Source organism: Leptonychotes weddellii, chromosome 9, assembly GCF_054177405.1.
Source record: "Leptonychotes weddellii isolate Sample4059 chromosome 9, ASM5417740v2, whole genome shotgun sequence".
Taxonomy (NCBI): domain Eukaryota; kingdom Metazoa; phylum Chordata; class Mammalia; order Carnivora; family Phocidae; genus Leptonychotes; species Leptonychotes weddellii.
Genome location: NC_138377.1, coordinates 30,548,631 through 30,566,147, shown reverse-complemented (window position 1 = coordinate 30,566,147; position 17,517 = coordinate 30,548,631). Strand labels below are relative to the sequence as shown.

General features: G+C 32.3%; 1 protein-coding gene across 1 annotated transcript in view; it reads left to right on the top strand.

The window, feature by feature from the left end:
- Positions 1-17,517, top strand: part of GPHN (gephyrin) — a 515,857-nt gene that overhangs the window by 229,775 nt on the left and 268,565 nt on the right. Inside the window, exon 4 of the mRNA XM_081829751.1 lies at positions 4,447-4,539. Within this exon, the coding sequence (XP_081685877.1) occupies positions 4,447-4,539 (93 nt within the window). The remainder of the gene's footprint in view (positions 1-4,446; positions 4,540-17,517) is intronic.

Here is a 17,517-nt window from a genome sequence, read left to right as displayed (position 1 = left end):
ATATTTTTAGAATTCTAATTTTAAAGTGATTTGGAGTAGATTCTCAAAGCCAAAAAGGACCTGGGAGAATCTGGGTAGAAAAATAAATGAGTTAATTCAGTAGACAACTTTGGAGGAAAAGACATGAAAGAAGATCTTAGGAAAATTTTCATGAAATATAAAAGGATGCTTAAGATACTTAGATACTTAAAATTGCTTACATTATGTTATTTTGTTAGTGGAAATTATTTGTGTCATTTATAAAAACATAACTGCACATTTAAAAAACTAGGAAATCAAGATCCTTATCCATTTAAAAATCTTCCCTTTGAAAAGTTTTAGTGGATTTTGAGCCCATTTGTTAAAAATATTTTTTAAAGTAACATCTTCCAATTATTTTATATTTTTTCATTAAAGTATAATTGACACACAATGTTACATTAGTTTCAGGTGTACAACATGGTGATTCAAAAAGTCTGTACCTTCTGCTATGCTTACAAGTGTAGCCATCATCTGTCAGCATATAATGCCTTTATAATACCATTGACCATATTCCCTATGCTGTACCTTTTATTTACCCCCATGACTTATTCATTTCATAACTGAAAACCTGTATCTCCCACTCCCCTTCACTCATTTTGCCCATCTTCCCACCCCGCCCCCAATTATTTTATAAGAACAACTAACTAACATCATGAAAGATGGACATTACTAACCCCATTTCAAAAAGTCATTTGCGTATTTGGTGGATGAAATTGAAAAATGAATGCTATGTAAGTGATTTTTAAGTCTAGCTATTGTACTTCTTTCATTTCAGTGTATTTATTTTTTAAAACTACCTTTTACTTTTTAATTACTGTATCACAAAATATCAAACCAAGATTTTCTAAAATAATGCATATTCAATCATGTGCATAAAATATTGGTAAGAGAAATATTTTTGCACAATTACTAAAATAAAAGCTATTTTAAGTATTATGTTGTCTTTATCTCATCTTTTAAAATTTCTTGTGTGACATGCTGAATGTGTTTTAGCATAACATTCAGAATTTGCTTTAATGTCTGATAACATTCAAAAATTGCTTTACTGATACAGATGTATAATCAGAATTTTGGAGATCACTCTTACAGAGGAAGAGACATATAAGCAAGTAAATTTCAGTAAAATATGAAAAGTGCTATCTCAAAGGAATAACTGGTAATACACACAGGGAACAAATTGCCTGGAGGAGTCAGAGGAGACTTTAATAAGATGTCCTAATGCTGTGTCTCATTAAGTATAGATAGGAATTTCTTAGGTGGTTATATCAGATTCTTTAATAAACCAAAGAAAAATGTGACATTTCTCAAATGATTTTATATTGCTGAGGTCTGCCTAATTCAGTGATTCATGTTTCCATCAATAAATGTAAAGAAAAGAAAAAATCTATTGTAATAGATGAGTATGGGACTCTAAGTAGGTGTATAAAATGGTGGCTTGTCTAAACTTACTTCCTCTTAGCTCTGTTACTCTCCCATTTTCCTCTTTTTTGGGTTCTCTAGTCTTGGGCAAGAGAAAAATATTGCTAAAAATCTCTGAGTGATGGTTTACATTCTGGTCAATGTAAAGAAAATGTTACATATTCATAAATACATATAATACCTGTAAAACAGTTTTCTTAAGATGGTCACACCTCTTTCATAGCACTAATCATGATATATTGAGGTACCATATTAGTTTGTCCATACCTCTGAGCTTATTGACATCAAGGGCATTTGTCATGCATTTTTTTCATTCCCATATTTTCCTGGCACATACTAGGCATTGTTATGTTTTTTTTTAATTTAAATTCACCTAATTAACATATAGTGTATTACTAGTTTCACAGATAAAGTTCAGTGAGTCATCAGTCTTATATAATACCCAGTGGTCATTACATCACGTGCCCTCCGTAATGTCCACCCAGTTACCCCATCCCCCCACCCCCACCCCAGCAACCCTCAATTTGTTTCCTATGATTGAGAGTCTCTTATGGTTTATCTTCCTCTCTGATTTCATCCTGTCTTATTTTTCCCTCCCTTCCCCTATGATGCTCTGTTTTGTTTCTTATTCCACATATGCATAAGGTTATATGATAATTGTCTTTCTCTGACTGACTTACTTTGCTTAGCATAACACCCTCTAGTTCCATCCATGTCGTTGCAAATGGCAAGACTTCGGGGGTTTTTTAATGGCTGAATAATATTCCATTTTATATATATATATATATATTTATCCCACATCTTATTTATCCATTCATCTGTCGATGGATATCTGGGCTCTTTCCATAGCTTAGCTGTTGTGGACATTGCTGCTATAAACATTGGGGTGCAGGTGCCCCCTCGGATCACTACATTTGTATCTTTGGGGCACATACCCAATAGTGCAATTGCTCGGTCGTAGGGTAGCTCTATTTTCAACTTTTTGAGGAATCTCCATACTGTTTTAGGTATTGGTATGTTTCTTAAACTGAATGATTAAAAATGAGACTTCATGACAATTTATTTAAACCTAATTCACATCAAGTTTACTTTCAAAACTCTTTTGAAGATTATTGTGAAGGATGTGTAGGCTTACTACTAATAAAATACAATAAAATATAAATTGAAAATAGCCTGAAAAAGAGGAGGATGCAAAGATGCTAACTAGGAAGGTCATTGTATTTGTACTGTATTGTTGCATTAAAACCACCATAAGACTTAGTGACAACAATGATTTATTATTTCTCACAAATCTGTGGGTTTGCTGGGCTTAGCTGGGTGTATTTTCTTCTGGTTTTACTTTGTGTCATTCATGTGGCTGAAATAATTTGTCAACTGAGGCTGGAGAATCTAAGATGGCCTCATTCAGGTGTCTGGGGCTTTGGTGCTGTCTGTTCTGCTAAGCTTTCTCTCCAAATGTTCTCTCTCCATTCCGTTATTTAGACTGGACTTCCTCTCATGATAATAGAAGTTTACCAAGAGAGTGAATGTAGAAGATGTGAGACCTTTTGAGAACTTAGCTTCAGAACTCATACACCATGATTTTTGCCCTTGTCAGAGTTACAAGTCTGACCCAGATGCAGAATTGGTGAAAATAGACTCCACCTTTTGACAGGAGGATTTATAAAGAATATATGGCTATATTTAACCTACTACAGTAGAATATGCATAGTTGTTGAGTATAAAATTTGTTTCTGAGTTGGCTGAAAATGAGGGGAAAATAAGACATTAAGGTTATCAAAATAAAGAACAAATACCAGAAAATTCAATTTGTAAAATCCCTTTATTTTTTAATAATACCTGCAAATTTTAAAGAATGTGGAAAATGCAAATGAAAATAAAAAGGTTTTAAATTGAAATGTACTATAAATCTAATTATCCAGAAATAACTGTTATAAGTTGTAAAACATTTCATCTTTCTTTGCCTATGTTACAGATAGAAGAATGGGTGGATGCTTAACTGAGTGAAAGAAATAGCTATACAAAACCAAAATAGTACTATCAAGCTAATACAGAAGCATTTTATTTCATTTAAATAGAAAAAAGAAAAGTGAATGTCAGAGCATGTTATATGTTATATGCTAAACAGAGATCTCTCTAAAGTTTAAAAATAAGGAAAATTATTAAGTTACAATCATATTCTTTACTATCTTTTTAAGCCTTGGGTTTGGTCAAACTCTGCTATGAAAGATAAGGATATTAGCACTACTGTATAACCTATCTTCTTCATACCATCAAATGTCTGATGATTATATAATTATAAAAACAAAACCCTAGGGCGCCTGGGTGGCTCAGTCAGTTAAGTGGCTGCCTTTAGCTCGGGACATGATCCCAGGGTCCTGGGATTGAGCCCCACCTCAGGCTCCCTGCTCAGCAGGGAGTCTGCTTCTCCCTCTCCCTCTGCCTGCCTCTCTGCCTGCTTGTGCTCTCTGTCAAGTAAATAAATAAAATCTTAAAAAAAAAAAAAAAGCCCTAATTGAACCATATCTGGTCTTCAGACTGAACTTATTTCAGAAACCATTGCAGAGATGTAGAAAGAAAGATAAAGTTAGCCCAGACTGTATCAGATCTGGACAGACTTGAACAGAGAAAAATGGAGAAATAAAAAAAAGAGACAATTTATAATCTTTGTTGGAACGCTCTACTTTTCCCTCTGAGATTTTATTAAATATCCAATATTAGACTTTTTTATAAGCTCATAATTTATTGTATTTCCTGTGTTTCATTTATTTTTAAGAATTTGATACTTTCTTCCTCATTTTCTATACTGCATGACATAAATACCCCAAACTGCAGTGTGTTTTGATCAATGACAAACCGGTTGCATGAATTGCGCTTCAAAATTTTTTTCTTGATTGCTGAAATGAATCTGCATTTCCTCACTGTATATAAGGTATTTGGGTATGTGGATGTCTTGAGCGGCTGGTAAGTTCTTCTGCATGTGACAGTGTTATTGTTTTCTTTCAGGAAACCCTGATAGATTGGTGCGATGAAAAGGAACTTAACTTGATATTAACAACTGGAGGAACAGGGTTTGCACCACGAGATGTCACTCCAGAGGTGAGATAGTATGTGCCTTTCTCATATTCAAGAAGTAGGTTATTCATATTATTTTTAGTCTTTTTTTACTATGTTTTATATTTATAATTTTGCTAGGCAGAACAAGAGACTTGTGGTTCTAAGAATGTAAAAACTTTGCTCTGGAAGAATTGCTATATAAAAAATGTTTTTGACTTCTTTCTTTGGACTTATACAAACATGATATAAAATGAGGAAGATTCAACTGGTCCAGAAGGTAATTTTGCTTTTGTTCAGTAGTCTGTGATAGAAGCTGAACTTCAGGCACATTGCCAAAGGAGGTGATAGCAGAACTCTCTTAGCATGGCATCTGGTCTGATGTACTTTGTTAATGAAATTCAAAATGTATCTGATTTCTCTGTTTTGAGATACCCTTGTCATTGGTCTTAAAGCACAGGAACTTGCGATAGAATATGTATACCAAATTTATAGCACTTTTGGAGAGGAAGGGTTACATAGTCCATAATTCTAATGTGAATTTAAATGAAGAATTTAATAAGCCAAAAAACAGAATTAATATCCAGGCTTTATGCCACAAGAATCACCTTAAATCTTTGCATAAGGAGAAAAATTAGGGAGAGAATGAAGAGTAGGCAGTGATCAGTGATATAGGAGAGTCTTTTTTTTTTTTTTTTGAGGAAGCCATAATCCTCAGAGTCATATGCAAACTTATATTACCACTTGTGATATTGTTTCCTTTACCTCCCAAAAAAGTGTTTGCTGGCTGAATTTCAACTTAATGTTAAATATATCCTTCTATTTTCAAACCAGTACATAATTGTATCTACTGTTTTATTAACACAAGACACTTCTGCTTTGCATCTATTAAATATTTACTGTCCATCTTACTCTATCATAGTAGTTCCCAAACTTTAGCCTGCACCACAGTCAAACTAAGGACTTGTTAAAACAGATTGTTGGATCCACCCACAGGGTTTCTGATTCAGTAAATCTGCAGTGGGTCCTAAGAATTTGTATTTCAAATAAGGCCCCACGTGATGCAGATGTTGCTGGCCCATAGACCATACTTTCAAACTTTGAAAACCACAGTTCTAGTATATGAAAATGGAATTTTTTTTAACCAATTGTAAAATATTTTCTGTTCTTCTGTGTAAAAATTGTGACAGAATTTTTTTGGATATTATTAAAATTGGACTTATAAATAAAGTAGTTTGTTTTTAAAGCAATCAAAATAGAGTTGTATTGGGAAAGTGTTAACTTCAGTTGCTTAAAAAAGAAGTTGTTCTTACATAATAAGCTTCTGGGTGTTAAGGGGAAACGGTCCTTTGGCCAACTTTTACATTTCTTTTAGACTGTGAGATTAACTTAAAAAGTACAATTGGAGGGAAGCCATCTCCTGTAGGGGTGTGTTTGTGTTCTGTTTGTAAGAAAATTGCTTACATATGTGAAGACATTGATTTTTGGAGTTTGGTCCTTGTGTTAAGTATTTGAAGTAAATGACCTTGGCTTTATATGTCCCTATTTTTTCTGTGATGATTTAATATTTTCATATTATTTCTTTTTATATCAGGAAATAAGTTACTATGGAATTCATTTATAACCAGATAACATTATTTTTAACTGGGGGAGAATAATTCCCACAGAGAGTTAAGTATTTTGTATTCTGTGGTGCATTAAGTTAGTACCAAAATGTTAGGTTGAAAATTTAAACCTTTGAATTTGGGCTCTGCTACTTATTAACAAGGTGACCACAGACTAATTATTGAATCCCTCTGTGCCTCAGTTTCCTATGAAATGAGGTAAACAAAAGTACCTATCTATAAGGGTAGCTGTGGGATTCAATGACAACTATTTCTGGCATTTTAGTAAGTGCTATATGCAAGGGTTAACTTAATAAGGGTTAAATTTTTTTTTATTAGTTGCTACATAAATACTAAGTGAACAAATTTGGTAGTATTTTTTTTTGTATGTAACTACCAAATGGACAAAAACAGTCTTATAGTAGATTTAAAATATATCCATGAAATCTTTACAATCTTGTTATTTTTTAAATTTTGATGTAAGTTTCATATTTTATCTTTTTTGGCTTAATGTAATTCAGAGGTCTTAAAATTCTACCATTCTAATATCTGTTTATCCTATCCACTTTTTTTAGTACCATTAGTTGATAAGAGTCTCTTTCCCTGACCATGTATGTTTCATTATATCAGAAATTAAGAAGCTTTTAATGAAGTCTTTCAGTTACCTTAAAACAGTAGAGGTGCTCTTAAATTCTTACATTTAAATATGCCTATAGCAACTACCTGGGTAGAGTTGTATTTGGGTGTTTTCTTTAAATGAGTTAAAAATATACATAAATAGGTCTTTTTTAATATCTTTTTTTGGAGAATGGGTGACTTACCGATTGTAAATATCTTGATTTTTAGTAGGTTTGCTTTACTTCATATCTTATATATAAATACGTAGGGTATGTTTATTTACAGCAAAAGTCCACAGGACTGTTAAGCCTTTGAAAAATAAGCAAACATAAAAGCAAAATAGGGCCAACCAAAAATAATTCTACTGATTTCCCATCTTCTCTACACATTTAAATACTTGTCATTCTTCTACTATCCAAAATATAACACTGGGATGTCTGCTAGGATTCCAGAAATATAATTTGGGTTCTATTATAATACAGTTGTTTGTCTTAGATAGTTGTGCCTAAAAAGAGAAGAAACTATTTCTAGACTACATTTAACTATACATAACTTAGAGTTGCAAAAATTTTTAAATAGTCGAGTTATAAAAAACACAAATATTAAATATTAAGGTAAAATAATAAAAGACTTCTCCGTTAAGGTAATAATATTTTACAGTAAATAATTGACAATAATTAGTGTAATCTACAAACACAAAGGACAGTTGTTTGTGGAATGTGTGTGTTGTTAGGAAAAAAATGGAGGAAACAATAAATAGAATAAATGAAATAAAGCAATCTAAACTTAGTGTCAGTAGGTATGAACTCTAGAGAAAAGGAAAAGTTTAATGAACTTGGGTTTCTTCCCAGGTCTATTAAAAAGAAAAATGGAGTAGCAAATTCAGTAAAGTATATCTTGTTTCTTTTTTTCTTTTTAATAGGAATAAGGCAATCAGAATCAATTTCCCTAAATTATGAAATTGTTTCTATTTTTGGGCCCTGTGTCTTAGAATATAGTTCATCTGATATTTGCATGCCTGCTGGCCTGCTCCCTGCCTCTAAATATGAAATACTATCAAAGCTTATATATAATAGCATAATAATCTACTCCCTTCAACTTTTTAGAGTTTTATTTTGATATAAAAAGCTTTAAATTTTAAGAATAGATGTTATACGCAAACGATGAATCATGGAACACTATATCAAAAACTAATGATGTGATGTATGGTGATTAACATAACATAATAAAAAAAAAAGAATAGATTTTATTTTCAGGGTTCCTGGCTGGTTCATTCAGAGTAGTGTTTGTTTGACTCGGGTCATGAATTTGAGCCCCACATTGGGCATAGAGATTACTTAAAATAAATAATTTTTTTAAAAAAGAGTAGATTTTATTTTCTCTGATCTGACAAAGGTGGAATAATCTGTTGGCATTGGTGCTAGTAATTATAAAATTCTATAGAACATAAGAATTCATTGCTATACAAAACATTATCTCTTCATTTCTCATTATCAGTTAAAAACAATATATGTCCAAAATAGGTATTGTTACATAAAGAATCTTATTATTCTTAAAAAGTAAAATTAGGGATTTGTAAGTGAGGTGAAGTGAAAACCCTTTAGACGTAAATTCTAGAAGAGACTAAAAGATCAAGAAGCATTAAAAAACGTATATATAGTTACAAAGAAATGTTTTATAATATGTTATGGTAAATTTGAAAATATTAAACTATTTGATATTTATAAGGTTAAAAATAAGCATTTTTAGATTATTAGGCTACATCAGAATAAAGGGTTGGATACTAATATCTTACTTTGATCATAAAGAGTTAAATAGAAGCCTAACATACATCTTAGTTCTCATCTATTTATTCATTCATCAAACTTTTTATTTTTAATCCTTAATATGTATCCCATGCATGCCGTGCTGGGTGCTGGAGTTAAAAAATTAATAAGACATGGTCCCTATTCTCAAGAAACTCTTAATTTGTTTTGGGAGTTGGCAACCAAGGCCTATAGTCCAAATCCAGCCTGTCTTTTTAGTTGGTGTTGGTGTGGCTTGTGAGCTAAGAATGGATTTTGTATTTTTTAAATGGCTGAAAAAAATCAAAAGGAGAATAATACTTTGTGGCACATAAAAATTATTTGAAGTTTAAATTTCAGTGTCCATAAATGAAGTTTTATTGGAACACAGCTACAGTCATTCATTTATGTACTGCCAGTGGCTACAACAGCAGAGTTAAATAGTTGTAACCAACACTTTTCCTTTTAAATGAATATCCCTTGTATCAAAATTTATAGTTTCCTAAAATTTTTGCTATTCCTCCTTTTGTTTGATTATTTTTATTCTGACAAATTATATCAGGACACTTTTGTTAGAAGATATTGCTAAGAACAACAGTTCAAAAGTTTTTTAAGAGTGAGATTTTACTTAATGCATAACAAAGCCATTAGTTTGATCAATTTTGAAAGTTAAAAATTTTAGAATGAGGGTCTTTTACTTTTGTTGTGCTGTACTGTCTATTGAGACAACATGGCAGTACACTTCATTATGGCAGAAAAGTGTTATTTCTTTGCTCCTTCTAAAATTAAGCATTTAAGAAATGAAACCCAACATCATTTCAGATTACTAAAGAAAAAAAGGTAAAAATCAGTTTTTAAAAAGTCAGTAAAAAATGTGAGTAAAGATGACATTCTCGTTCATCAGACCTGGAGTCGACAAACTTTTTCTGCAAAAGGTCAGATGGTAAATACTTTAGGCTTTGCAGGCTATAAAGTTTTGGTTGCAACTATTTAACTCTGCTGTTGTAGCCACAGGAGTAGGTTCATTATGGAAGTGAAGAGGCATCTGACAAAATGACCAGTGCTAAAAGGGATAGAATGCTAGAAAATTGGTACAAAGGATGAATTTCTAGGATTATGAATTCTAGAAGACATATTCTGTTTATAGCCTATAATATTTACATTTCTTTGGAACAGATTACTATTTAAGCCATTTTATAAATATTTTCCACTTAGGTTATTAGAAATTTTTTCACAAAAATATCAACTCAAAGAAAAATTGTTTATTTTGTAAAATTTGTTTATAATCAATTTGTCACAATTTATATATTTTATCATTTTAGGTATGAGTGTACTGTAAGCCAGGAGTCATTTTATGTAGTCAAATGTAGGAGACATTCTTGATCTGAGTTACTGACTATAATGGTTCTCAATTTGTGACTTGTGAAAATCAGTGAGAACATTTAATATCTTCACCTAAAAGTTAACATTTAACAGCTTCACCTAAAAGTTAACACTGGGCATTTTTTTATATGCATTTATTTTAACATTGGGCATTTTGACAATCAGAAAAACTCCTGTATTATAGCAGAAGCATAGAAAAACACCATATGTAACAATTTCTGTTTTTGAAAGAAAATTTAATCACTAACATAGGTCATTTAAATTATGTAGTTTTTTTCAAGTATATAATATTCTTCAGAAAACTTTGATTATTTCCTTGGAAAAATATCCTATACTAATATTCTAGAACTCTATAAATACTTATCTTACAGTACTAGGATTTTTTTTTTTTTACTAATACCTGGTATACATGGTAAAGCTAAATATAACCGTATTGAACTAGGATTTTGAGTATCTTAAAATTGTTCTGTATAAATAGGATAACTCAACAATATGAAATTGATGAAGCAGGATCTCAGAAACCCTTGTAATTGAAGTATTTTAAACTAGATTGACTAAAATACATCACTCTTCTATGGTCAGATACATTTTATGCCATTTTAAGCTCTTCCTTTAATTTTTATGAAATAGTTCTGGACATAAGAAATATGTCTCCATGTCTTATATTTGTCTAAACATGTTGAGATGCAATATGATATAGTGGAAACACTAACAATATAGAGTCAGACATGAATTTGAATCTCAACTCTACCACTAAGTATGAAATTAAGGCAAATTAATCTGTTCCAACTTCATATTTCTCATTTGCTAAATTAGCTAATGCCCACTCTCAGGGTTGTTGTTTCTAGTGATTGAGATTATAAAGGTAACCAGTAATAATAACTAACACTTATATATAGCACTTTACTATGTGTCAGCAGCTGTTTTAAGCATATGTTAATTCATTTAGTCTTCAAAACAACTATATGAGGCAGGTACTATTTTATATCTATTTTAAAGATGGAGAAACCGAGACACAGATCAATTAATTGACTTGCCCAAGGTTATCCAAACTAGTAAGTGACAATAATGCATGTAAAAAGATCTAGTATAATGCCTGGCACCTTTGTAGGTGTTTGGTAAATGTTCATTTTTTTCTTTACCTTTTCCTTCCTCATTTAATATTACCTGTTACCTCTAATTAGATGTGACAGCCCCAAATATTTCTGCTACTAACCCTTGTACTTCTGGTATCTGTTGTTAGCTACTGACATACCTTGTGGATAGTCTAAAAAATAAAGATGTAAGTCAACATTTCCCTACTACTACTTTCAGGCATGGGGTAAAGGAACAATATTAAGAATTTCTAAAGTGTATATGATATGAGGAAGGTGGGTTATTAGTGCAGTTGCATTAAGTACCTCTTGATATCCTACCTGAACCTATTTATTTTGTTTAGGTCTCTAATTCCTCTGTAGTTTAAAGTTCTTGGAATATGGCTTGAATCAGCTGAGATATATGACATTCAGGGTAACTTTTCCATAATAGCCCACTTTATAGCTGGGGTTTATAATTATTTTGCATTATCCATTAAAAAACAGCATATGCCTTAGATTATAGACACATTTATGAACTACCAGATTGCTAAAAACATCATATATAGTTTTTGTTCAGTTTAACAAGTATTTGTCAAGCACCTTGGGCTTCATTGAGTGAGTGCTAAAGTACATGTACTCCTAAAATAGTCACCTGACAAATCAAGACAGTATAAACCTAATATCAGAAACGTGCAGCCAAAAGATTTCTTTAAAGAGAAAGATTAAGAGAAAGCTAAAATTAATTAATTTTAATTACAGTTAATCAGTACTTAAAAACTAATTTAAAAATTAATCAGTAAAAATTTTGGACAGGTAATAGTAAAGCTAAAATTGAAGAAGAGAGATAGGATTCAGATTAGGAGAGAAGAGGAAGGACATTACTAATGGGAGTAAGGAAGACGGGGAAATGTATGATCAAGCTACAGAGAAAGATAAAATTAAGAAAATCTTCCTAGTTAGAGCAGAGGATTCATTTTACATAGAAGGTCGGATAAACTAGGCCTGTTATTTTAATCTCTTTCTTAGAACATCTAGAGTAGCACCATCTGTAGAGATGAAAAACAGCAACCGTCCTTATTCTGAGATTCCTTAGAAGCCAGAATTCTTAAGTCTAAGTCTACTATCAACCAGTACACACAGTAAATAATGCCATTAAGGCTCTCTAAAAGTAGATACTTTTTGAGATGTCATTTATTCAAATACACATCAACACATTCCTCAGTAGGACTAACTTCATTCTTTTTGAAGATTTTTTAAAATGTTTTTTGTTTTGTTTTGAAGTCCTGATTTAATCTACAGACCTAATGACTATCCACACCATTATTTGTAGATAAAACTGAAACTGCTGTGAAGCATCAAGTTCCAGTTTTTTGATTTGTTGTTTGGAAACATTTTCTCATCATAGATCTTGTCAGTGCTGTATCGCAAGTTAGCTTAGTGTTTTATATAAAATTACAAACTATATAAAAAATAGAGAAATCGCAGTATCTCAGAGTTTGAAGAGAATTCAAAGGCCATTGTGTTCAAAGTCCTAGCATACCTTTTCATCATTCCCAACCTTTGTCTGAACATCTCAATTGCTACATCTTCCATCTGGGAGTTTGTTGCTTTTGCAACTCTGTTGTTTGAAAGTACAAACATATCAAACTGAAACCTGGTGCCTTATTCTTTCTACCCCATGGTTCTAATTCTTCTTTGCACTGTACAAAAGAATGTAAATTTCTTTTTTACATGATAGTTCTCCTAATATTTGAGGATAAATATTATATTTTCCCCTTAAGTCCAATTACTTTTGTATTTTTTTGCATTCTTTTTTTCCACCAGACACAATCTTTCCCAAGATATTCAACCTCTATTTTATTTATGCATTAAAAAAAAAAAGCTCCTTGGTATAATTGTACCAGGGGAAAGGTAAAGATACAAAATTCAATCTTTTAGATAAAGTAATTAGGGCAATAAGTGACATTGAATTTAAAACTATTATGTTGAAAGGCTCATATTCCACATAGTAAGAATAAAAAGGGAAAGGTATATTGTTCCTCAAGGTCAGAATTTTAGAATTTTGAGCATAAGGTAAAACCAAAAATTTCATATATGAAGAACCCATATATAAAATATTGTCTTCATTCCCTTAAGTATGTTTCTTAATTGTATGCCTGTTCTGTTTCAGAATATGTACTCAGCTTTTGGAGGCCCTTAAGATGATCATTATCAGTAAACATACAAATAATTACAAATACACTTATTATGGTAAATTCCATATCTATTTAGAAAACTTTTACTAGAAAAGTAGTATTGCCCATATAAACCATTTGTGAGGCAGCATAACATAGTGTTTAAGAGCACAGACTACTTGGGTTGAATCCTAGATCCACCTTTTACTAGTGACCTCATACAACTTCCTTAACTTGCTATAAACCTCAGTTTTCTTATGTGTAAAATAGAAAGAGTAAGAGTACTTACCTCAGGATAGTTATACTATGTGAACATAAGTAAACCACTAAAAAAGTATTTATTTGCTACATAAATATTTGCTATTATTACCTACAATATAAATATAGCTTTAGCTTAAAAGTAAATAGATAATGGTTGAATAAATATTGAAAGAATTTTCTCTAGGGAAAAAAATCCAGTAGGATAGAACCTAAAGTATACAATGGTATAGCTGTGGGAAAGGACAAAGAAAGAGAGATGACATGCTAAATGTTGATTTTTACCTTGAATTTATCAGAGTGATAATATCTTGAAATCATCTTTCCAGCTCATCATTACAAGCCTACTCTCGTAAAATGAGCAGAGGCTGGCATGCCAGAATACTTCAGTTTTACAAAATATATACTAAGACAATGACAACAAAATATCATTAAATATTTTACAAATATAAAGTTCCAAAAACATATTTATCTAGAGATATAGTTGTAGGAATGAAGTTTTTAGGATATTCCTTTCTTCATTGTCTGGAATCAAGAATGTGAATTCATTTCTCTATAGTAGACCTCCATCTATAAAACAGACTTAATGTTGCTTTTCACACAAAATGTAAAAGATGACAACAAATGGATTTATACCTGTCAAGTCCTCTGAGCTTCTTAGAATGCCATTGTAGAAAAGCAGAATATTTGTGACTTTATGTTATTGCCTACCACAAAAAGAAGTCAGAAAGTGAATTCAGATAACAAAATAAACTATTTGATTGATTCTAATAATTTTACCAATATTATTTTCTCATGTTGGAACTTGGAAAGAGCATGGCTGATATTAAAGAGTAGAGGACAAAATGCCCAGTGAAGGGAGTAACCATTTTAGATAATCATTAGTAACTGACACACAGGTGACAATTTACAGGAAGATTTCTTTTAAAAATGCTGAGAAGAAGCAGTAAAGCTGTTGGAAGTATGGAGTTTGAAAATGAACTGCTGTCAGTTTCACGAAGATACCAAAGGTCAAGGTAGCAATGTAAAAGAAGCAGTTGATAATATTGTGCTGCAAGGACCAATTGATGTAGGAGGACATAAATTATATTTCCTTATGAAGATTAAAGATAGCATTATAGTGCTGGTGTCATTGAGATAATTTGTTTCCCCTTACCTTCTCCACCCCTTTCCATAACTTTGATTGTAGCATATGATATACTTGTATGTCTTAATCCTTAAGGTGAAACTTTATGTAAGGAAAGGTAAGACAGGTGATTATGAGGTGATTTTGAATAGGGTTTTGCAAATTTTTAAAATACTTTTCTATAAAACATAGGCATTTGAACCAATGAGAAAATAACCATTAGTTTTGAATATTGTCTAAATACAATGGAGTCTTATAATATGTCTCTTGCTTGTGGTGATTCAAGACTACAGTTGTTTAGGAGACCCCATTATAATGAGGTCAGTTTAGCATAACCCCATTGATGAGGTTCAAAAGAGATTCACATCATGCCGATTTCCCACTGTTGTTAAACAGGGTATGTTGAATAGGGTATTGGTTAATTATGTGATACTTCAATATGAACTCTCTTTGTGGGCCTTGTTTACTTTCTCATTCCCTTCCTTTTTGCCGTTTTTAGGACTTATCTTTACCTATACTGTACCCTATCCCTTAAGATGAGGCTGCTTTTGTAGGGTCGATAGATGAATGAATATTACCACCAGTATTAAATAACATTTAGAGGAATGAGAAGGCTACTTTTATATATACTGAAAGCAAATCCTAGTATAAATGCATCTTCCCTCTTAGGTGTATCTTCGGCGACAGCAACAGTATTAAAAATAATGCTCTAGTTTATCATTGCTTAAACTTTAGTTATTACTCTTTGCCTTCTACGTATAAAATACCTTTGAACAGGTGTCAGCACACTTATTCTTTAGAGGTCCAGACAATAAATACTTTAGGCTTTGTGGGTTCTGTACTCTCTATCGTAACTACTCAACTCTGCCAGCCCTCTGGCACAAAAGCCACTGTAAAATGATATAAATGAATGAGCCTCACTGTGCCCCAATAAATATTTATGGATACTGAAATTGGATTTCATATAATTTTCGCATGTCATGAAATATTCTTCTTTTGTTTTTTTTTTTCAATCATTTAAAAATTTAAAGATCACTTTTAGATTGAAAGCGATGCAAAAAACAGGCAGCAGGCAGGATTTGTCCCCTTGGATATGATTTGCCAACCCCTATTTTGGAATATTCCTACCTTATAGTGTACTAGTATCTCCTCTGTTAATCAAAGGCTCATAGCAAGTGAGCTTTCAGAAGAATGCTCTGAGAATTTAAGACAGAGAAAGGTAATGCACCATAAGAAATTAACACTTCATAGATTCAAATATATCTTGAGTACCTGCTGTCTATATATGCCAGGCATTGTTCAAGCTGCTGCAGATATAGCAATAAACAAAGAAGTCAAAAGTCCCTGCCTTTATGAAACTTACATTTTAGTGGGTGACACAAATATAGGTAAACAAAAAAAATGTATAGTATTAGAGATGGTGATAAGTACTGTGGATAAAAATAAACCAGGGAAGGTGAATAGGTAGTGCAGGCAGGAAGGAGAGTTGTAATTTTTAAAAGGCCATCAAGGAGGGCTTTATTGATAAGGTGACATTTGAGCAAAGACATAAAGGAGGAGAGGGAGCAAGCCATGGATCATGTAGAATCTGTATGCCACCCTTAGTATAATGGAGAGTTTTGAGCAGAGGTACTACATAGTTTGACTTATATTTTAATAGGGAAACAATTTAGGAGGCTATTGAATTAATCCAGGTGAAAAATGATAGTGATTTAGACCAATGATAGAGGTGAAGGTAGTGAGAAATACATTATTTATATATTTTGAAGATAGAAGGTAACAGATAAAATAAGAGAAAGAGAGAAGTCAAGTATAAGACCCAGGATTTTGACTTGGGCAATTGAAAAGATGGAATTGGAGAATACTGTGGAAAGAGTGGGTTTGATGAGGAAGATCAGTTTTAATTTGGTTATGGAAGCAAACTACTTTTAGATATCCAAGTGGAGATGTTAAATTGGCAATTAGACAGATGTATCTGGAGTTCAGAAGAGAAGTCTAAGATGGAGATACTTTTTTTAAAATCATCAGCATCTTAATAGAATCAAAATCCATGACAATGAGATCATCAAGGTATTTACTAGTATTACTATTTATTTATTGGTATTACTGCCCTTGCTTTTTTTCCTCATCCACTTTCAAAGAGGTAGGTAGTTTCTAGTAACCTATCCCCTCTGCTCACTCACAAATAGCAGGGATCCCACTGAATCAGAAACCTGATCTACACAGGAAGTACCATTAGTTGGCCATCCTCAAATTTTGCCATGGTATAAACATGGGAGTGAGTTTTCCCAAGTACCTCCTTGCTGGAAACTGTTTGCACTGGAGGTAAGTGTGAGAGGGGAGGTTGTGGGAAATGATGGGGTGAGGGCTTCCTAAACCTTTTCCAAACCTCAGAAATTGTTGATTCTGAGGAATGGAGAAGGTTCAGGCTGGTTCTAATTTCCCTGAACCAGTTCATACAGCCCTAAATTTGACCTGCTTTCCTCAAACTGGGAGTCAGAAATCCCTTTTCTCTTCTGTTTTTCTGCTGCAGAAATTCCCAACATTCCCATTTTGTGGGCTCCAGAAAGGGGTAAGCGAAGACTTCAATCCCAGCCAATCATTTCCAGATTAATAATTTTTAGTGTTTTGGTTTTTTTTTTTTTATCATCATAAAGAATGCTTGGACCCATTTTTCCCATCCATTTAATTTCCTTGTGGATTGTTACGTATCTATGTTCTAGGATCATTCTGTATCCCTGGGCAATAGAGTTCAGATTCATCTGCTGTTTCCATTTGTGTGCTATTCTCTTGTGGATTCTCATATGCAGTTTATTGATGACTGTTTCCTAGATGAAAGAAACCCAATTCAGGAGACTGCTTTATTCTCGATTTCATCTTTTCCTGAATGGTATTTTTGTTCCCCTGCTGACAGCTTTTTCCTACCCTACACAACTGCTTCTGATGATCTGTCATTGCTTCTCTGCTGTTCTGTCTTACTGCTTTGACTGCCTTTGATTT